Source organism: Haliotis rufescens, unplaced genomic scaffold, assembly GCF_023055435.1.
Source record: "Haliotis rufescens isolate VD_foot unplaced genomic scaffold, xgHalRufe1.0.p SCAF_81, whole genome shotgun sequence".
In the NCBI taxonomy this organism is placed as follows: Eukaryota; Metazoa; Mollusca; class Gastropoda; order Lepetellida; family Haliotidae; genus Haliotis; species Haliotis rufescens.
This window is the reverse complement of record NW_025964374.1, coordinates 1,408,884-1,431,617: the sequence shown is the minus strand read 5'-3', so window position 1 is coordinate 1,431,617 and position 22,734 is coordinate 1,408,884. Positions and strand designations below refer to the sequence as shown.

Below are 22,734 nucleotides of genomic sequence, written 5' to 3'. Positions count from 1 at the left end.
TCCTAGTGACCAATCAGATTCCACCTCTCATATAACATGCACTTGCTTCAAACAAAATGGCGACGCCCACTTAAGACGATCTGATCGATAATCAAGATCTGTATTTTAATAAAACGGGTCGTACCTAGCAAAGTGCAAAATCCTGCAGTCGACCGAAATCTGCATGTTGAAATCCATGTTGTTTGCGAACCGGATGTCTTGTTTGTCACGCGGTTTTGATTACACAATGCATAGACTCTAGCCAAAATGTAATTCCGAAATTCCATCCTAGTTCGGCAAGGGTGGAAACCGGACTTTTATAGTCAGTTAACGCCCTTGCCTAGGGAAGATGTCATTGTTATCATTGACTCATCACCATAACACAGAGTAATAGGTATTTGCGTATCTTGGGTTCCGCTCCAATAGTTTGCTGATACACTGTGATCTGGAATTCTTCGTGTAGCATTTTAACCCAACTCACTCAATCCCACTGAACTGGTTTTAACAATATTCGATCAATATCACAGATTAGAACATCTATGACGTCATCCTATTGCTTAAACGCTCCATTATTTTTTTCAGGAATGGACAGTTATTTGTCAATAATGTATTCTCTTGAACTATTTCAATTAATTTAATCTTGGAAAAGACGGAACTATTTCCTTATATACAGACAAGTGTATGATTTCAAATTTTGTCAGAAAATATATGTCGCCAGCGAGGTTCGAACCCGCATAGTGTGACACGAGGACGTCTTTTTGTTGACCTCAGCTACAGCGATGCATGACAGTACAGCGTGAAATTAACTGTTAAATATATAGACGGGAATGTCCGAGTAACTCTCCATTCCTTAAAAGTAATGGAGCCGAGGCCATTATTTTTAAGGAATGGAGAGTTACGAGGACATTCCCCTCTACGTGGGACACCATGACTTGGCTTCACACACTCTGCTACTGTTAGTATTTCAATGCGATTCAATGCTTTAGCTACTAGACCAAACAATCTAATTAAAATCAGCTCTAAGCTCTCACTACCGTTCTGGACCCGGTTGTATTAACCCTTTACTAAAAATGGCTACATTAAACCCAAATGATACATTAGTCTTAATGCACAATTATAATTTTGATAGGCTACACTCATTATTATGCACAGGGGTAAGTGTGTCCCAATTGTCGAATTCGCTGTGCATAAATTTGATGTGCCGGAATCCTGTTATCTTGTGTTCGAATCCCAGATTCACCCTGATTATGATCCTTGGTTTGTCAGCACCACACCAACCTCGATTAGGACACCCGTTTCACAGAAGTGGCAAACTCCAGTGACCTACATCACTTCGGTCTTTCTCACACATGGCACGACCTGATATAACACAATAATGTAAATAGCAGGGCTAAACCCAGGTCACTCACTTTAACCACTTAGACCGAATACCGGATCACTAAGCAGAGTGCTGATACATTGAAATATTATCCTGTGGCATGTAAGACAATAAACCGTATATCAGCATGCCTTCACTTTCGGGTCTATATAATATATAATCTGATATTCCCGGGTGACACTTTGGATTCAACTACATATCCACGTGTGTTATGTGGTAGTTATGTATACAGTTTATAGAAAGAGGGGTTATAAAACTATTGGTGTCTCATTGTCAACACGTATCTCCGACGCGGCTGGAGCTGTACCTGGGACCAGTTGCAGGTGCGTGGACTGCACGAGCTCACCCTGAGACTGACACAGTGGCTCACTTCGTGCGTGAGAGGAAAAGTGAGTTTTAAAAATATTTACTGTACCGCAATTTTTTTTGTTAAAAATATATACTGTACCGCAAAAAATGTTAAAAATACTTACTGTACCGCAAAAAATGTCACTTACCCGTCAGTTTTCCAAATACAAATGCATTTGTTTGGAGGTATCTCGTTTTTCATGTTAGTCTGTATCCATATTTAACGTCAACGGCCATAAAGTGACACAAATATGGATATAATTGGTCGCCAAAACACATCTTAACAAACGACCATGGTACAAAGTCCCAACTGCTTTCAATGAGATCATAATTCACTTGCTTTTCCTTGTGCCTTTTCTGATGAACGGCACCCCGATACGTGGATCTAACATTCTTGTAACGACACCAGCGCCATGCCAAGACTTACGAAGAATCAGAGAAACCAGGCTTTATGACGACTGCATGCAGGCCAGACCGCACGAATGGTTGCCAGTGTAATTACGTGTGAGAACCATCGACAGATCACAGCAACGATACCAGGTTACTTACAGCATGCAGTCGTCCTTAAGCCTGGTTTCTCCGATTCTTCCAGGTTTACCAGGATCACCTTAGTAAGTTCTGTGTACTGAGAGCACATACCCCCAAAGGCGTATCAGTTACATGAATTTCCCAATTACTTACGCCCAGCTTCTGACTGGTTTGTCTGACTCGAAAATGTTCAGGCCGCCACCATATAGCAGGGATATTGCAGAGTGCGTTAAACAACAAACAACAAACTTATGTTCCTTTTCAAACAAGATCGAATTGTAATTTTCAGGGAGTAATTTTCTGCAGCCTTGAAGTTTCACAAACAAAAAATAGAATTATTAACTTGACGTAGAACCATCCCAAGATTGACCCAACATTCCTCACACGACGTGTAGACACATTGTTAACCATTTCAGTCTTTTATGCTCTTTTCTGTTATCACGACATTTATATTGTTATATTCGGTGAGTTTCACAACCTCCACAGCAAGTAAGCGAGAACATTTGGTTGATCGGACTGATTGCTTGTATCTTATTCTATTTTCTTATTTGAGAGTGAATTCTGAATTAACTCGTACGGAACACCATTCCATAACTAATTTTAACGTTCGAAAATTGGAGACAATGTAAAACAATTGTATTTGCATGTCACAATTTCCTCAAATCTATAAGGGCTGATGGTACTATGGAAACTAGTTAAAAACATATTTTTGTTTTCCCGACAAAAAAAATTCAAGTAAAGCAAATGTTACTCTTAATATTTCCAACGAAGGTCATACTAAACGTCCCTCTCGTGTAGCGGAAAACATCGAATTAGTAAACTTGAAAAAAATTCGCTCCACAAAATATAATAATAGTAAACATCCAATAGTTTCCCCACTACGCCCACTGGTGAAGATCCGGGGAGGAATAGGTCTTCAGCAACCCATGCTTGTAAGAGGCGACTAACGGGATCGGATGGTCAGGCTCGCTGACCTGGTTGATGCATGTCATCATATCCCAATTGTGGATCGATGCTCATGATGCGAGTCACTGGATTTTCTGGCCCAGACTCGATTATTTACAGACCGCCGTCATACAGCTGGAATATTGCTGAGTGCGGCGTTAAACACAACAAACTAAGCCCACTGATAGAAACTAAACTGCCGGCCAAAAGCAAGTACACACTTGAAAATTGGATTTAACCAAACAATTGCACACGTTACTAGGCTGAAATCAGTCGCCTGTTGCAAGATACTCATTGATATAATGCTTATTATATCGCCTATGGTATCCATATCAAATACATCACCATCGAATAACCATTTTGTTTGTTCCATCAAACAAACACGGGTGTATATTTTCTCTTGTCCGGCAGTTTACTTTATTTATGGCAAATAAAATATGGAGCGACACAACTTTAAACGTATTTCAATTTAATAGGTGTTTCAATGAATAGGTGATAAAAATATCCGTAAACCATATTTGAAAGAAGCATGGCCTGACTGTAATGAGCGCACGCCGCCATGGATCTCGTGTCTCACACGTCCAGTCTACCGTAACCGTTGTCCTAGCGGTATTGACATGCACATGGTGGCAGCCCGAGGTATCCTGTCTCGCAGATCTTGTGAGTATTATGACGCCTTCAATTACATTATTTGAAACTCTTCATCCTCATAGATATTTCACCAGCTACTTTTTTAAAATTTTGTTTATATACCGTTCGGTGGTCATGACTGTCATCGCGTCTAACTACGATGGGTATTTCTGGTTGTGACTATATATAGAATAACACCAGAACAGGTGCATGTTATATAGCCGTGGCCAGTTATTGTCAACTCCAGGGCTTAAAGGTGGCTCACGAGTGACCATTTCATAAGTGACTTGAATATAGACTTAGTGTAGCTAAAAGTCAAAACCATAAGAATTCTCTGCCAAAAGCAGTCCATTGTACGATTCCGACTATATCATAAGCATGTGTTTTTGTATCACTATCAAAGAGTGATGATACCAGGTGTTCGCGAAAAGATGAGCGTACTGTCCCACTAGGGGCACCCGGGACAAACGCATGCAAAGGCAAGGCAATTGTTCACCTAAAAATATAAACGATACTACCATGTTACCATACTACCATCAAACCATTTGTCCAGCATGAGAGATACGTTCAATCAATATGTTGTTCTACTGACGAATGAATCTCTACTGTGTCGTTTTAAGCGCTAGGTGCTACTGTAGGTCTTCCTGAGTCCAAACTACATGTAGCTATCTGCGACGAAGCCAGACTTACGCCATCGGAGTAATCCATGCATGGTGATTAAAAGGCAGTGAAAATCCTTTGGAAAATAACATGACATTAATCATAGATATTCTGTTGAACTATCTCTTAAATCGTTTTGGTTTTGTTCACCGCGAAGTCAACAAAAATGATAAAATTTCTTCCGTTAAGTCAACAAAAAGGATCAAATACCTCCCGTTCAGCCAACGAAAAGGATAAAAAACCTCTCGTTAAGTCAACAAAAAGGATCAAATACCTCCCGTTTAGCCAACAAAAAAGATAAAATACCTCCCGTTAAGCCAACAAAAAGGGTCAAATACCTTCCGTTAAGTCAACAAAAAGGGTAAAAAACCTCCCGTTAAGTCAACAAAAAGGATCAAATACCTCCCGTTTAGCCAACGACAAGGATCAAAAACCTCCCGTTAAGTCAACAAAAAGGATCAAATACCTCCCGTTCAGCCAACGAAAAGGATCAAAAACCTCTCGTTAAGTCAACAAAAAGGATCAAATACCTCCCGTTTAGCCAACAAAAAAGATCAAATACCTCCCGTTAAGTCAACAAAAAGGATCAAATACCTTCCGTTATCCAACAAAAAGGATCAAATACCTCCCGTTAAGTCAACAAAAAAGGTCAAATACCTCCCGTTAAGTCAACAAAAAGGGTCAAATACCTCCCGTTAAGTCAACAAAAAGGGTAAAAAAACTCCCGTTTAGTCAACAAAAAGGGTCAAATACCTTCCGTTTAGCCAACAAAAAAAATCAAATACCTCCCGTTTAGCCAACGAAAAGGATCAAAAACCTCCCGTTAAGTCAACAAAAAGGATCAAATACCTCCCGTTTAACGAACGAAAAGGATCAAATACCTCCAGTTAAGTCAACAAAAAGGCTCAAATACCTTCCGTTTAGCCAACACAAAGGATAAAATACCTCCTGTATAGCCAACGAGAAGGATAAAAAACCTCCCGTTAAGCCAACAAAAAGGATCAAATACCTCCCGTTCAGCCAACAAAAAAGATCAAATACCTCCCGTTAAGTCAACAAAAAGGATCAAATACCTTCCGTTAAGTCAACAAAAAGGATCAAATACCTCCCGTTAAGTCAACAAAAAGGGTAAAAAAACTCCCGTTTAGTCAACAAAAAGGGTCAAATACCTTCCGTTTAGTCAACAAAAAGGATCAAAAACCTCCCGTTAAGTCAACAAAAAGGATCAAATACCTCCCGTTCAGCCAACGAAAAGGATAATAAACCTCTCGTTAAGTTAACAAAAAGGATCAAATACCTCCCGTTTAGCCAACAAAAAAGATCAAAAACCTCCCGTTAAGCCAACAAAAAGGGTCAAATACCTTCCGTTAAGTCAACAAAAAGGGTAAAAAACCTCCCGTTAAGTCAACAAAAAGGATCAAATACCTCCCGTTTAGCCAACGAAAAGGATCAAATACCTCCCGTTAAGCCAACGAAAAGGATCAAAAACCTCTCGTTAAGTTAACAAAAAGGATCAAATACCTCCCGTTTAGCCAACAAAAAAGATAAAATACCTCCCGTTAAGTCAATAAAAAGGATCAAATACCTTCCGTTATCCAACAAAAAGGATCAAATACCTCCCGTTAAGTCAACAAAAAGGATCAAATACCTCCCGTTAAGTCAACAAAAAGGGTCAAATACCTCCCGTTAAGTCAACAAAAAGGGTAAAAAAACTCCCGTTTAGTCAACAAAAAGGGTCAAATACCTTCCGTTTAGCCAACAAAAAAGATCAAATACCTCCCGTTTAGCCAACGAAAAGGATCAAAAACCTCCCGTTCAGTCAACAAAAAGGATCAAATACACTCTCTCAAAAAAGAAACGCAACCCCTATATTTTCAAGATGTTTATCTCAATATTCAAGTTATTATAACACATTTATTATTGAAGACAACAACATGAAATTTGGCATGGTGGCAGTACAGTTATGCAAGTTTAAGTCCAGGCTTCGACAGTTCTCTCACTAAGATTGACTTGACGCAAGGGGGCGTCTTTCTCAGTACCTCGTATGAGCGCCACGAGCTGCGATCACAGCATTGCACCTCCTTGGAACAGAACGGATTAGACGCCGGATTCTTTCCTGAGGGATTGCTCTCCACTCCTCCTGCAGTGCAACGGCTAGTGCATCCAACGTCTCGGCGGCGGTGTACGTGCACGTACTCGTCGATCCAGATAATCCCAAAGATGTTCGATTGGGTTGATGTCTGGTGATCGGGAGGGCCATGGTAACACGTTGACGTTAGAATTCTGGAGAAAATTCACTGTTGCATGAACAGTGTGCGGCTGGGCGTTGTCGTGTTGATAGAGCTCTCTCTGTTGGTCGATAATCGGCAGAAGATGAGGCTGTAAAACGTCATTGATATAGCGCTTGGCTGTCAAATTGCCACAAATGATCACCAAGTCTGATCTTTGGTTGTAAGACATGGCTCCCCACACCATGACGCTCCCTTCACCAAATCTGTCGACCTGCCGAACACATTTCGGGGCAAAACGTTAGTTTCCTCTTCTATAGACACGCTGTCTTCCGTCACGGCGTTGTAAGCGAAAACGTGATTCGTCACTAAACCAGACGCGCCTCCAGTTTCTGAGGGTCCATATCCGAACGTTGGTGCACCACCTGAGTCGTTGGCGTCGATGTTCGTGGCGTAAAACAGGTCCAATAAGTGATCTTCTTGCACGTAGACCCGCCCCTCGTAGACGGTTCCTAATTGTTTGTGCGGACACTCTTCTCAAACCTGGCACCTATCTTGCAGTGACGGTAGGTGTGGCTAGCCGATTACGTAGGTGGGTGACCCGGATGAATCGATCCTGAGGTGGTGTGGTAACACTTGGCCTACCACTTCTGGGGCGATCTTCAGTTGCATGAAACTGGGTGTATTGGCTCCAAAGTAGGGAATCGTTGTTTTATGAATATTGAGGTGCCAGGCAACGTTTCCAAAGCTTTGTCCGGCCTCAATACGACCAATGGCGATATTTCGATCTGCAGCACTCAACCGTGGCATATTCGACCTTGTCTTTCGGTGAAAATGATAGAGTGAATCACTAACCAACACGTGCTTTTATAAACCCATACTTCTACTGCTCTTTCCATGAATTGCACGTGCATGAGGCTTTTGGCATGGGCCACGTGAAAATTTTGCTCACTATGATAAAAGTAACAATAAAATGCCCTTGTGCACGAAAATTAATGTGTTTGGGCGCTTACGTTAATAAACAGTGTACATGGTATCCGTGCATATCAGAAAAACTGTATTTACAATCAACATTTTTCTTTTGGGGGCTTTCTAACATTTTCAGACTGGGGTTGCGTTTCTTATTTGAGAGAGTGTACATTCCGTTAAGCCAACAAAAAGGATCAAATACCCTCCGTTTAGCCAACAAAAAGGATCAAATACCTCCGGTTTAGCCAACGAAAAGGATCAAAAACCTCCCGTTAAGTCAACAAAAAGGATTAAATACCTTTAACACTGTTGACGCATATATACGAAAGACAAATTTATGCATGTTATCCGTAAATGTTTACTGAGATGGGGCGGTTGGGTAGCCAAGAGGTTAAAGCAGTCGCTTTTCACGCCGAAGGCTCATTTCTGGTTATACAAGTGGCGTAAAACCCATCTCACTAGTATTTATGTCATTATGCCATTTCATATGATTGAAAAATCCAGGCACTTTCTCTATGGAAGTAGATTTACTTTAATATTCTTTCGCAGACACCTGTGTCATCACTGATGTTTATAGACCCATTTTTCACCGCTATTTTGCCTTTTAAACCCAACAGAATCGTTTCGGCAGATAATCGATACTGTTTATTCTCTGGCGTTGGCGTTTTATATTCACAGACGAAGACTCATCACTTTAGTACGATCTTATGACTGAAGTAAACAGACTTATTATCTTATGATTCTCTCATAAAAGGTTGAATCAATCCATTCGTCCACTCCAGTAGCCCACATATACAATGGCGGATCAATATTTGAAAGTCTTCCCTTTTAATAGCTAGAAGATACAAACTACTCTAGTTGCAACTGATTCATTATTGATTTCTTATTGTCTCAGAAAAGGAAGTGTTAGTCAGGTATGTATTAGCTACGAGGTAAAAGAATGGCCGCAGCATGACACAGCAGAAAACATGGGTCGATCCTTGTCTTGCATTTTATACACATTCGGTCAGGCGTGACATCCACCCGATACATACAGACATAAAACACTGCCTTCGAGTTGGATATTCCTTTGAGAGAGCCTGTTAATGTTTTATGCCATCAACCGGATTTGTATGATCTTCGAATATACTTAATATATTCAATCTGTTTGCTGCAAAATTGGACGGATAAAATGTCAAAAAAGGATATAAATCCGAAAGCAACAATTCGTCTTAAATTGCAAGAAAGTTATTTATTTGTCCATACCAACTCGTCACCATAATTGACCTGTGAAGATCCGGAGTAGAATAGGTCTTCAGCAACCCATACTTGCCGTAAAAGGCGACTAACGGGATCGGGTGGTCAGACTCGCTGACTTGGTTGATGCATGTCATCGTATCCCAATTGCGTGGATCGATGATCATGATGTCAATCACTGGATTGTCTGGTCCAGATTCGATTATTTACAGACCGCCGTTATATAGCTGGAATATTGCTGAGTGCGGCGTTAAACAACCAACAAACAAACGTCACCATAATTTCAGACATTGTCATGAAGTAGAGAAAGAGTTGTTTAACAAACTATCATGTGATTGTTGTTTTTTAAATGCTTGTTGTTACAAGGGGGTCTGCGCAATAAACATAACAGCTTAAGGGCATCGCGAAACATAGGGATATTTTAATTGTCACTGTTACTGTCAACTGAAATAATAATTTTAAAGCTTTAAATCTAGTCTCAACTTTGTCAATGCACCCCGTCCAACTTGAAATAGTCATAAACGTGAAATACCAAGGTTTTCAAATAATTTGTGAATTTCATCATGTATTATTATGATATATTGAGCTCGTTCTGTTTATTATATTATTTGCATTTGAAATTAGCTGAATAACAGTACCAAGAACATATCTAATTTTGCCTTGAGAATATCTTACAGATTCTCATTGTATATTGATTTTAATAACTACTACAGAAAGAAACGCTTCTGATTTAGACTTTTTATTGACAGGATTTTATTACAGAAAAGACAGTACAGTGTAGTGGGTTGGTCTAACACGTGCGAATCGCACGTGCGAATATAGGGCTATTTAGTTTACACTGCAGACCCCCTTGAGACAACAGGCATAAAACACCAACAATTACATGAGAGTTTGTTAATGTCTGAAATTATATGGTGACGAGTTGGTATTGACAAAAAATAACTTTTATATGACATTTAAGACGAATTGTTGCTTTAGGGTATTTATTTATTTTGCATTTCATCGGTACGATTTTGCATCAAACGGACTTAGTATACGTTATGAAACACAATTTCGTCAGGTGTTTCAAACAATTCGAATAAACACCACGTGTTGTTTATATCACCATGACAACGGCATCGATTTGTAGGTCGTGAGATACCCGGCTATCATGTTTCATAGACTTGCTCCATGATCAGCTGACAGACATGTTTCAATGTGATGCACACTGGGAGGTCACATTGATGTATTAAACTGTCACCTAGATGGAATCTATATATGTCTTAAACGATGCAGTATAATTGCTGGTCGCTTTAACCTCTATCGGAATATCAGCCAGTAAGTATGACGTCTATACTTGTGAGGAGGGCCGGTTCAATCGATCTTCATTCACTGATGCAGAGGGGGCAACAGATCGATAGTGTAATAACTAGTTATATGTTGTAGAAGGTATCTATTTGACTGACACACCAACAGGTAGACACAATATCATGGCTGCATGATTTCCTAAAAAATCGTGGAATGAATGAGTTGATTTCTTGTGTATACACTGTGGTCAGTTTGATTTATAAGCACAGTTTATGTTTGTTTGTTTATTTGCTGTTTAACGCCGCACTCAGCAATATTCCAGCTATATAACGGCGGTCTTTAAATAATCGAGACTGGACCAGACACTCCAGTGATTGATATCATGATTATCGATCCACGCAATTGGGAAACGATGACATGCATCAACCAAGTCAGCGAGCCTGACCACCCGATCCAGTTAGTCGCCTCTTACTATAAGCATAGTCGCCTTTTACGGCAAGCATGGGTTGCTGAAGACCTATTCTACCCCGGATCTTCACGGGTCTAAAATTTATGACTTGGGGGATCAAGAATATAGTATTTATTACTAAATTGTTTTCTTATGTCAACATGCAATGGATCACAAATCCGGACCAGGAATGGCTTTGATACTATAACACTTGCTTTTAATCCTTTGCCCGAAATATGCATGATGTTTTTTTATCATATTTACACACAAAAAAATAGCTGGTGCTTTTATATTGTTCATTATGTTGCTAGTGCACCTTGGACACGGATGTTGTATTTTATTCGTTTTAACCTTCCTTTCTATAATACGTGTGACATAAACATAAAATACACCGTCTCTTACCTGACAGTGTCATGGAATGTGAGCCATTGTAGCCGGCAGAAATAATACGACAGAAAAAAAACTGTTTGGAAACTTGTATTTATTTACATATAAAATGTTTTATAAAATCTACATAGAAATGAGACTTGTTTTTACACGCAAAAACTAATTTACACTAAGGAAAATAACAGACCCCCTTAGAGCTTTTATCAACACACAGTTGGTATACAGACTGATACGACTGAAGAACTCTTCAGACGTGGTGAACTGTGACTTTTATTGAATCTGAATGCTCTGTTTAATTGTTTCGGCTTTTTTCATGTGGTTTATAATTTAACGGATAAAAGAAGTATACATCTGAAAACTGGATGCGAGCCAAAAAATATATTAAGCCGAAAACAGTCGCCGAAACACCGCAAAAGTAAGATCCAAAACATAACTATGATACCCGTATCAAATACATCACCATCGAATAACTATTTCCTGTTTTGTTTTAGCTACCATCAAACATAAATGTGTACTTTCTTTTGCAGGTAGATATATATTTTTGGGAAGATAAATCGACTTACTTGACTAATAGTGCATCTAAAGGAAAGGGGTTTGGGGATGGCTCGTCCTTATAAGCCTTCAAACTTCAATTATAATCTTAAATTATATAATGAAACATACAGCGATTCCGAAAGTTTAAGACATTATCAAGGAGAAAGCCAAGGAAGACACTCTCTAGGCAAATGTTACGGACTATTTAAGACTACACAATGACGTGCTGAGGAATCAATACTTGGTCCTTTTCAGTAAATCAAGTTAACGCCGCCAGCTGTAGAGTGACTCAGCACTAATTCTTTAGTTCAAAGAATGACATGGCAGAAATATAGGTATTGATTACTGGTGATCGAATAAATAATTGAGGTACGCTTCACGTGAATGATTTTGAACTAACTGTTTTAGTTGACAGTCTTCAGGTGTCTCGACCCATGGTAGTTTGTTGACGTTCAGCGGCGATGTACGTAGTTATCTGGGCAGTCACATCACACACGGCAAGTCAGATCACACACGGCAAGTCACATCACACACGGTAAGTCACATCACACACGGTAAGTCACATCACACAGCAAGTCACATCACACACGGTAAGTCACATCACACGGCAAGTCAGATCACACACGGCAATTCACATCACACAGCAAGTCACTTCACAAACAGCAAGTCACATCACACACGGCAAGTCACATCACACACAGCAAGTCACATCACACAGCAAGTCACATCACACACGGTAAGTCACATCACACGGCAAGTCAGATCACACACGGCAATTCACATCACACAGCAAGTCACTTCACAAACAGCAAGTCACATCACACACGGTAAGTCACATCACACACGGCAATTTACATCACAGACGGTAAGTCACATCACACACGGCAATTTACATCACAGACGGTAAGTCACATCACACACGGTAAGTCACATCACACGGCAAGTCACATCACACACAGCAATTTACATCACAGACGGTAAGTCACATCACACACGGTAAGTCACATCACACACGGTAAGTCACATCACACACGGTAAGTCACATCACACACGGTAAGTCACATCACACACAGCAAGTCACATCACACACGGCAAGTCACATCACAGACGGTAAGTCACATCACACACGGTAAGTCACATCACACACGGCAAGTCACATCACACACAGCAAGTCACTTCACACACGGCAAGTCACATCACACACAGCAAGTCACATCACACACAGCAAGTCACATCACACACGGTAAGTCACATCACACACGGTAAGTCACATCACACACGGCAAGTCACATCACACACGGCAAGTCACATCACACACAGCAAGTCACATCACACACAGCAAGTCACATCACACACGGTAAGTCACATCACACACGGTAAGTCAGATCACACACGGTAAGTCACATCACACACGGCAAGTCAGATCACACACGGCAAGTCACATCACACACGGCAATTTACATCACAGACGGTAAGTCACATCACACACGGCAATTCACATCACACACGGCAAGTCACATCACACACGGTAAGTCACATCACACACGGTAAGTCACATCACACACGGCAAGTCACATCACACACATCAAGTCACTTCACACACGGCAAGTCACATCACACACAGCAAGTCACATCACACACAGCAAGTCACATCACACACGGTAAGTCACATCACACACGGCAAGTCACATCACACACGGTAAGTCACATCACACGGCAAGTCACATCACACACAGCAAGTCACTTCACACGGCAAGTCACATCACACACAGCAAGTCACATCACACGGCAAGTCACATCACACACGGTAAGTCACATCACACGGCAAGTCACATCACACACAGCAAGTCACATCACACGGCAAGTCACATCACACACAGCAAGTCACATCACACACGGCAAGTCACATCACACAGCAAGTCACATCACACACGGTAAGTCACATCACACACGGTAAGTCACATCACACACAGCAATTCACATCACACACGGCAAGTCACATCACACACGGCAAGTCACATCACACACGGCAATTCACATCACACACGGCAAGTCACATCACACACGGCAAGTCACATCACACACGGCAAGTCACATCACACACAGCAATTCACATCACACGGCAAGTCACATCACACACAGCAATTCACATCACACACAGCAATTCACATCACACACGGCAAGTCAGATCATACACGGTAAGTCACATCACACACGGCAATTCACATCACACACGGTAAGTCACATCACACACGGCAAGTCAGATCATACACGTAAGTCACATCACACACGGCAAGTCACATCACACCAAGTAAGTCACATCTCACACGGCAAGTCACATCACACACGGTAAGTCAGATCACACACGGCAATTCACATCACACACGGCAAGTCACATCACACACAGCAATTCACATCACACACAGCAATTCACATCACACACAGCAAGTCACATCACACACGGCAAGTCACATCACACACAGCAAGTCACATCACACACGGTAAGTCACATCACACACGGTAAGTCACACCACACACGGTAAGTCACATCACACAGCAAGTCACTTCACACACAGCAAGTCACATCACAAAGCAAGTTACTTCACACAGCAAGTCACATCACACAGCAAGTCATATCACACATCAAGTCACATCACACACTGTAAGTCGCATCACTTCGGCAAGTGAGCGAGTGAGTTGGGTTTAACGTCGCTTTGAACAGTATTCCTGTTATACCACGGCGTGTCGGCTTAACGTGAGAGGAAAGCCCGAAGTGATGCACGGGTATTGTGCTGACAACCCTAAAATCATGTGGGAAGGCACATCACACACTGCATATGGGTGCACGTGATTGCAACAGTTTTTCGCTCTGCGATGTTAAACGACATTTCTTCATTGGCATCACAAAGATTGTCTTTTCAACCTAATGATACAACATGCCGCGTAGATGCCTCACCGTAAGGTTTTCTTGTATCAACCGTGAAGATCGGACTAGAATCGGCCTTCAGTAACCCATGCTTGTAAGAGGCGACTAACGCGATTGGTTGATACTTGTAATCGTATCCCAATTGCGTCGATCGATGTTCATGATGTCAATGACTGGATTGTCTGGTCCAGATTTGATTATTTACAACCGCCGTCATACAGCTGGAATATTGCCGAGTGCAACGTTAAACATCAAACAAATAAACAAGGCAGATCTCGTCATCTCTTCTGGACGAACTGGTTGGCGAGAATTGTAGTCCATGCGGCGGCCATCTACACAAAATACTCAGCTTCACTACATATCCACCATCTTGCACCACTAGCCGCCATGATCTGGTCTTGGGTTCGAATCTAAGGGGACACACCGATAAAGTGTCCCATTTATTCTGACACGGCGTGAAATAACTTGAATACCGTTAAACGACGTTAAACCAAACTCACTCACTCACTCATTAACCACTGTCGAGTTATGGAGGTCCGTGCTCAATGGTCTTTCTTTTCTTTAACTTGTGGAGGCATATGGAATGTATATGCATATGGATTGCGATGATGAATTTGTTTCCACAGTGCGCAGACAATTCGCATTGGTATTTCCCGCCTTGACTGATCATGCTTTTTCAATATTCTGCGTTAGATGTATGACAGATTTAAGAAAAGATAAGATAGGATTAATCCTTATTGATTCATACTTCTTATCATTTACTGGATATAATTCTATTTCAGATAGCTATGAGAATCTTAAGGCTTTCCGTATGTCCTCGCTTCGTCCTGTTGTTAGTGCTGGTGTTTGCACGTGAAGCACGTGCATATACCAGCGGCGCTGGTACTACCGGTTGTGCGAGCCTTACACCCAGCCACACGACTACCGCACAGACAACGGATTCGCCATTCGTGGTGCTGACGTCGAAGACTACGTACACGGCAGGGGAGACAATCGAAGGTAGTTACTGGTCCCTTGTGTACGGTGTTCAGGCAGTACGGTGTTCAGGATTTACAATAATGATATTCGGTGTGTCAATTCGTTTGAATAGTTTTCGGTTTCCGGGTGACTCATCTACTCATAGTTGAGAGATTATCTAAAATATCTCCGGGGTAGATGGGTAGATGGATTCGGAGGTCCCCTCTAACGCCTTCACCCCCCATGGGAATTTCGGGTTATAATAGGTCCCCAGAAGACTATACTGGTCGTAAGAGGCGACCTAATGGATGGGGTTGTCAGAATCGGTGCCTGGGTCCCATTTTGCCCCGACTCGCATGATATCAATCACTGGATTGTCTGAGTCAGACTCGGCTTTTTAGAGACCGCCGTCACGGTGCGTTGATTAACCACAAACAATCAAACAAATCCCATGTTTATGCCACGATCTCATACTCTGCTGGCATTTATAGTTGCTCAGCAATAGCTAATAGCCCTTTTGAGAGCAACCGTTGGCCCCGTTGTTTAGTAACTCGCTCTTCAGAGCGGTTGAAACAAAACTCATCAACTACACAAGGGACCATGGTAGAGCCTTGTGGTTCGATTCAACAGACGAACAAAACGTGTGAAACCAATTCATGTTTTCTGGAGCTGAAATATGGCGTAGAACCTAAATCCCTCACTCACTCAAGCACTGGTTCAGTGTCAGGCCCTCTGCGTGTCTATAGTAACTACCAGTTTCACTTCTTTTCCTCGTGGTATCATTATCTGGTAAAGAGAGAAAATCACGGTAAAACCGGACTGACCATTAACTTTAAAATAAGGTGAGGTATCATTTCCCCCCAGTGACGCTGGAGGGGCGATGCGGGGAGGAGTTTGGAGGGTTCCTGATTCAAGCTCGTCGGGCGGACCCCAACAATGACAACGATGAGCTGATAGGAGAGTTCACATCCATTGACGCTGCAACCACCCAGAAACGCTGCAACAACGGTGATGCTGTAAGTTACGGAAGAATTTAGACGGGCTTGTTTTAATTCGGATTTTCTTTTTCCGTATTGGTGTCATGGCAATACGCTCTAAATAAATGAGGTTAAATGTAAATATATACCTTTCAAAAGAAGTTAAAGAACACCCAGTTCGTTCATATGACTATAAGTAATCAGTCATGGCTGATTATATTGCAAAACACAATCTTATAATTGTGGGTATTCGTTAACTTGTTTTGAGTAGTATATGATGTTACAGTGTGAATGCTGTAATATTGTCGTCCATAAATATTGCTTTTGGCATTTGATTTTTCGAAATATATTAAAAGTAAAGGATTTTTCTGTTGTAGTGTATGTGCATCTTGGTAATTGATTATAATAAAATAATACATGCGTGTATACAAACTAAACGAGATAGCATTCTGTATCTATATCTAACATATTTATCGACAACAAAATGTTGAAAAATTCTAGGTTTAAAAGGCAAAACAGCTGTGAGAATTATAGAGATGGATGGAGAGAGAGATATATGTCCTCTCCCGGCCACCATACTTTCTCCTCTCGCGAGAAAGGCGAGAAACAATATCCCCTCTCGGCCACCATACTTTGTCCTCTCGCGAGAAAGGCGAGAAAGCAATATCCCCTCTCGGCCACCATACTTTCTCCTCTCGCGAGAAAGGCGAGAAAGCAATATCCCCTCTCGGCCACCATACTTTCTCCTCTCGCGAGAAAGGCGAGAAACAATATCCCCTCTCGGCCACCATACTTTCTCCTCTCGAAAGAAAGGCGAGAAAGCAATATCCCCTCTCGGCCACCATACTTTCTCCTCTCGCGAGAAAGGCGAGAAACAATATCCCCTCTCGGCCACCACAACAGACAAACAATTCGTCATACAAACGGTCAAATAATCAACAGTTCGGAATAAATACACGTTATTTCGGAATGAACAATGAAATAGAGGTCCTCTATTTTACAGACAGAACGTGGACTGACACATATCAATAGCAGCCCCAAATCCAGATTGACTTTGCAATGGACGGCTCCTACTCCGGCGACAGGGCACATCATCTTCAGGTGAGAGATAGTTAGTGAGTGAGTGAATGCTGTTTAACGCCATCTTTATCACGGCGGGACCAGGTAAACCATCACCAGCACAAACAGCCACACATACATCTGTGTGCATGTCACCAAACCGTCAAAGTGATTGTTTTTATTGCAGCATGTTGTATGATGTTAATGATTATTCCAGAACGACGTTTGTGAAGACTGAACCGGTCTTCTGGGTCGGCGTGACCTCCGCCGTTCTGACTGATGCCACGGCTGGTGCACTCAGCGTCACCGAGGCGTCGCTGATGACGGCGACAATGGCACCTTGCACTTCAACAACAGGAGGGACAACAGTGTCTACGGCGCCTTCGGTACCTTCGGTGGTGAGAAACCTGTATCACAAATTGTGTTGATTTGCACTGCTCCTTCCCAAATGATGATTTTCAATGCTCATCATCTCATTTCCACACGCTGTTGTGGTCCAAAGTATACATTATGATTACAGTCTTCATCCTCCCAAGGTTAGTGGTTTAAGCGTTCGCTCGTCACGCCGAAGACCCGGGTTCGATTCCTGACATGGGTACAATGTGTGAAGTCCATTTCTGGTGTCCCCCGCCGTGATATTGCTGGAATATTGCTAAAAGCGGCGTAAAGCAATACTCAATAACTCACTCTTCCCTAGGCAAGGGGGTTAACTGAGTGTAAAAGTCCAGTTTCCATCCTAGCCGAACTAGGCTGGAATTATGGAGTTGTATTCTGGCTGGACTAACGAGTTTATGCATAGTCCAATCAAAATCGCGTATCGAAATCGATATCTGGTTCGTAAACAACATGGATTTCAACGTGCAGATTTCGGTCGGCTGCAGGATTTGCAAAGGATGTGCACCGTCAACTGGGCGTCGACAGATTCTTCAAATATTTTCATGTAAATCAAAGTCGTAAATAACGTGATTTGAGTCATGTCGCGATGTAAGACCCGTTTTATTACAATATAAATCTTCTTCATCGTTCAGATCGTCTTGACTGGGCGCCGCCATTTTGTTTGAAGTTAAAGCAAAGGGACATAACCCATAATACCCACGGATAGCGCTACCAGAATTTCCAAGGGTGGAAACTGGACTTTTAGAGTCAGTTAATTCCCTTGCCTCGGGAAATGAAATAAATCACGCTTCGTTCTTCACTATTCTTTATGGTTCAGCTATCTTATATTTTCGAATAAATGGTGGAGCCCTTTTTATTATCGTTCCCTAACGTTTTATGAGTTAACAAAATACATACACCCTGCCTGGTAACTATTGATTACGTTTAAGTCAAAACGTTAATCTTCATTCTTGTTGCTTTTTCCTGCGTCACGCCGCAGACCCGGGTTCGATTTCCACATGGGTACAATGTGTGAAGCCCTTTCCTGGCGCCACCGTCGTGATGTTGTTGGTCTGTTGCTAAAAGCGGCGTAAAACCATACTCACTCACTCACTCTTGTTGCTTACAGGGCATTTCACGTGACCCCGAATGTGGGAAGACAAAAGGATGCTTCGACAATTGCGACACTGGCTGCACGTTCTCGGTCACGTGGTCTACGGAGGGGAGCAACATCCGGTTCCAGTACAAGTCTCTCTCATCCGGGAACTCGTACTTCGCTATTGGATTCTCCGGGGACACGTCTATGGTACGTGTACTGCATTATGTTTGTATGTTTGCTGTATGACGGTGGTCTGTAAATAATCAAGCCTGGAACAGACAATCCAGTGATTGACATCATGAGCATTGATCCACGCAATGGGGATACGATGACGTGCATCAACCAAGTCAGCGAGCCTGACCACCCGATCCCGTTAATCGCCTCTTACAACAAGTATAGTGGCTTTTTACAGCAAGCATGGGTTGCTGAAGACCTATTCTCTGCGTAATGTGCATCAGTCATAAAAGTGTTAAGATCGCTTTGGCAGATTTGCACTTGAAAACATATATTTTTGTTGTCTTATGTTTTTATATATCAGTACAAAACATTTTTTACGACCGCAAAGAGTATCAACACCTAAAAAAACCCTTGTTTTTTTATGCGCTGATCGTGACGTCACTGATTTGTGTGCATGCATACTTCACCTAAGTGTATTTTTCCATCACAAAGACCGCCTCCGTGGTCTAGTGGTAGAGCGTCTGCCGGGAGAGCGGAAAGTTGGGGGTTCGATCCCCGGCCGCGTCATACCAAAATACGTTAAGAGTTTGTACTTGTCGTACCCTGTCTGGAACAAGGCACTAAAACAAGGTCTTTTCTGTGTGGGGTATTCCTGTTAAATTGCGGCATGGTTTCTTTGTGAGTTAGAACTATATATAAACTCCACACACACACAAACACACACAAACACACACACACACACACACACACACACACACACACACACACACACGTGCACAAGCAAGTCGCTATATATGTGCAATAATCTTGACCGCGACGTTAAACCCAATTTCACCCCACCCGCTACATCGTGAACTTGTGTTTTCCCAACTTTAACAAAATCCACGAACAAGTTCATGCTTCCCATACATTTCAATATATTTCTGTGGTACTTTGCTTTCATTTAAGTATTTGTTTATGTCGCAGGGAGGTGATAGCGTCACCGAGTGCGTCGTCTTTGGCGGAGTGGTCAAGGCGTTCCAGTCTTTCAACGCCGGCTACTCAAATTCAAGACTGGCCAGTGTATGTTTTTGTACATGGACATAAACAAAGTCAGTTAAGAGACGACCAAACGCAAATTTATGATCTGATTGTTATAGATATCCTATCCGATGTGTGGTAAAGACATGTATGTCGTTGATTAAAGAGTTTCGTATTTGAAAAAGATTAATATGAAAGAAACATCCGATAATATAACACGGATTGGAATATTGGATGATCTATTTGCTTGAAGAGCGAGGCTGATTTGTATTTAAAGATAAAAACGTGCATCTAAACTGTCTGTAGGGTTCGTATAATTATAGGGGGCACGGGTGGCCCAGTCGTCTAAGGCGCCGCGATTCGCTGTGCAGAGTTGCGTCCCTTGGGCACACCAGAAACCTATGATTGTGGGTTCGAATCCTGGTTCTCCCCAATTCTGTTTCTAGGTTTGTCAGCACCATACCCGTGCTCGTGGGTTTCACCGAAGTGGTAAACGTCTGAGACTTGCATCACTTCGGACTTTCCTCCCACATTAAGCTAACACGCCGCGATATAACTGGAATAGTGTTAAAAGCGGCGTTAAACCCAACTCACTCACTCGTATAATTATAATTAGAGTACAGGTAAGGATTTCCCTATTGATTCAAAACCAAGTAAACATTATAAATATATGATGGGTATATTTCTAACATCAATATTTTCAAGTATCGCGTGAACTGTCGCACCATAGGCTTGTGGATAGAGCGGTTGCCCAGAGCGGAAGGTCGGTGTTTCATACCAAAAGACGTTAAAGATGGTACTTGTTGTTACCCTGTCTGGGGCTCGACATTAAGGCATAAAACAACGACTGGTCTGCTCGGAGTCAGTATACTGTGTCTGAGTTGGGAATCCATGCACGTCACTATGTAAATGAAAAAATCTTGAACGGGACGTTAAGCCCCATTTTACCTCACCTTCGTGCCTAGAGTGATGTATATATTTCAGCCCGAGGATGGCATCAGCGGCGTCTCTGGCTCCGTCAACAACGGCGTGTTTGACTGCACCTTCCTTCGCGAGACGGGGGGTACATCAGACCCTAACTCCTTCAACCTGACACAGGATTTTTACCTGTTGGCAGCACAAGGCGTGGCCAGTGCCGGTAGGTCACCACACCCCTATCCCTCCTGTCCTCAGAATAGGTCTTCAGCAACCCATGCTTGTCATAAAGGTCGACTATGCTTGACGTAAGAGGCGACTAACGGGATCGGGTGGTCAGGTTCGCTGACCTGGTTGATGCATGTCATCGTATCCCAGTTGCGTGGATCGATGTTCATGATATCAATCACTGGATTGTCTGGTCCAGACTCTATTATTTACAGACCGCCGTCATATAGCTGGAATATTGCTGAGTGCGGCGTTAAACAACCAACCAACCAACCAACCAACCAACTCCTTTCACCGAGTAACAACTGCAGTACCAATGACAATCATCAGTATTGAGTCAACGTAGATCTAATGGACACAATGGCTACCAGGCATGATTTAATGCTAGCATGGTGACCACGAGACGGATAGATTGTCTATATTTTCTCAAATAAGTTGGAGGCATTGGTGGCCCAGTCGACTGAAGGCGCTGGAATTAGCTGTGGAGAGTTGCGTCCCTTAAACAGGCATGTCAAAAGCCTGTATGGTTGTGGTTTCGATACACCAGATTATGTTTCTAGGTTTGTCAGCACCATACCCCTGCTCGCTGGGGTCACCAAAGTGGTGAACGTCTGAGACCTGCATCACTTCTGACTTTCCTCCCACATTAAACTGACACGCCGTGATATAACTGGAATACTGTTCAAAGTGGTGTTGAACCTAACTCACTCACTCACTCACTCACTCACTCACTCCTCCGTAGAGACGTGCGAACAATCTAACTACTATGAAAGGATATAAGCCTTGTTGAACAGGTGCATCGGGTGTGATACCGATATATATATTGCAAGAAATGTTTCTTTCCAGGCTTTGCAAAAAGCAAACATGGTTCCCTTCCAACGATATCGGCTGCTGTGATTGACCTTCAGGAGACTTCTATCAGTGGGGCGGTAACCCTTGAGTTTGTTCTAGTCAAGGCTCATGGTGAGTTATACCTCCAGAAAAACTGCCGTTACCATGGTTTCTGAAAATATCATAATTTAACTTTTTAAATTTGAGATTAATTCAAGCAATCATTTTTTTCAACGGAACGGAATCTTTCATGAAGATTGTGAGTCTCTTTGTCTGTGACAGAGAAACCGGCATGAATATGTTCAATGATGTAATATTTACAGGAAGTCTGATGTCCGTCGCCTGGCTACTTCTGGCCAGTGTAGGGATGGTCATTGCAAGGTTCTACAAGCTCATGTGGCCGGATACGACCGTCGGTGGAGCCAACATATGGTTTCAGGTAAAATGCCCACAGGACTTCTTGTTTAGAACCTGGCTTTGTTTCCGTTTTCAGACATTTAACCATTTGTTTTAAATTCAAATATTGATACGACCAACTCAATGCAATACGAGTACGTTAATGCAATTTGGGATTTTTGTTGAGACTACATATAATTTCGGTCAGTACTTCAAA

The 22,734-nt window shown here is 42.2% G+C and overlaps 1 protein-coding gene across 7 annotated transcripts in view; it reads left to right on the top strand.

Moving 5' to 3' along the window:
- The first annotated feature begins 1,620 nt into the window (after window positions 1–1,620).
- Window positions 1,621–22,734, top strand: part of LOC124142034 (putative ferric-chelate reductase 1) — a 30,098-nt gene continuing 8,984 nt past the window's right edge. Inside the window, exons 1-11 of one of the 7 annotated variants that reach the window (XM_048390085.1) lie at window positions 1,621–1,746; window positions 11,973–12,092; window positions 15,266–15,482; window positions 16,305–16,456; window positions 17,421–17,518; window positions 17,694–17,874; window positions 18,981–19,157; window positions 20,094–20,189; window positions 21,132–21,285; window positions 22,137–22,253; window positions 22,445–22,560. In XM_048390085.1, the coding sequence (XP_048246042.1) occupies window positions 15,272–15,482; window positions 16,305–16,456; window positions 17,421–17,518; window positions 17,694–17,874; window positions 18,981–19,157; window positions 20,094–20,189; window positions 21,132–21,285; window positions 22,137–22,253; window positions 22,445–22,560 (1,302 nt within the window). In that variant the 5' untranslated portion in view covers window positions 1,621–1,746; window positions 11,973–12,092; window positions 15,266–15,271. Of the gene's footprint in view, window positions 1,747–3,736; window positions 3,839–10,077; window positions 10,219–11,972; window positions 12,093–12,914; window positions 13,010–15,265; window positions 15,483–16,304; window positions 16,457–17,420; window positions 17,519–17,693; window positions 17,875–18,980; window positions 19,158–20,093; window positions 20,190–21,131; window positions 21,286–22,136; window positions 22,254–22,444; window positions 22,561–22,734 lie in introns of those variants that run through there. The other 6 variants (XM_048390080.1, XM_048390083.1, XM_048390084.1 and 3 more) reach the window with 6 other exon arrangements.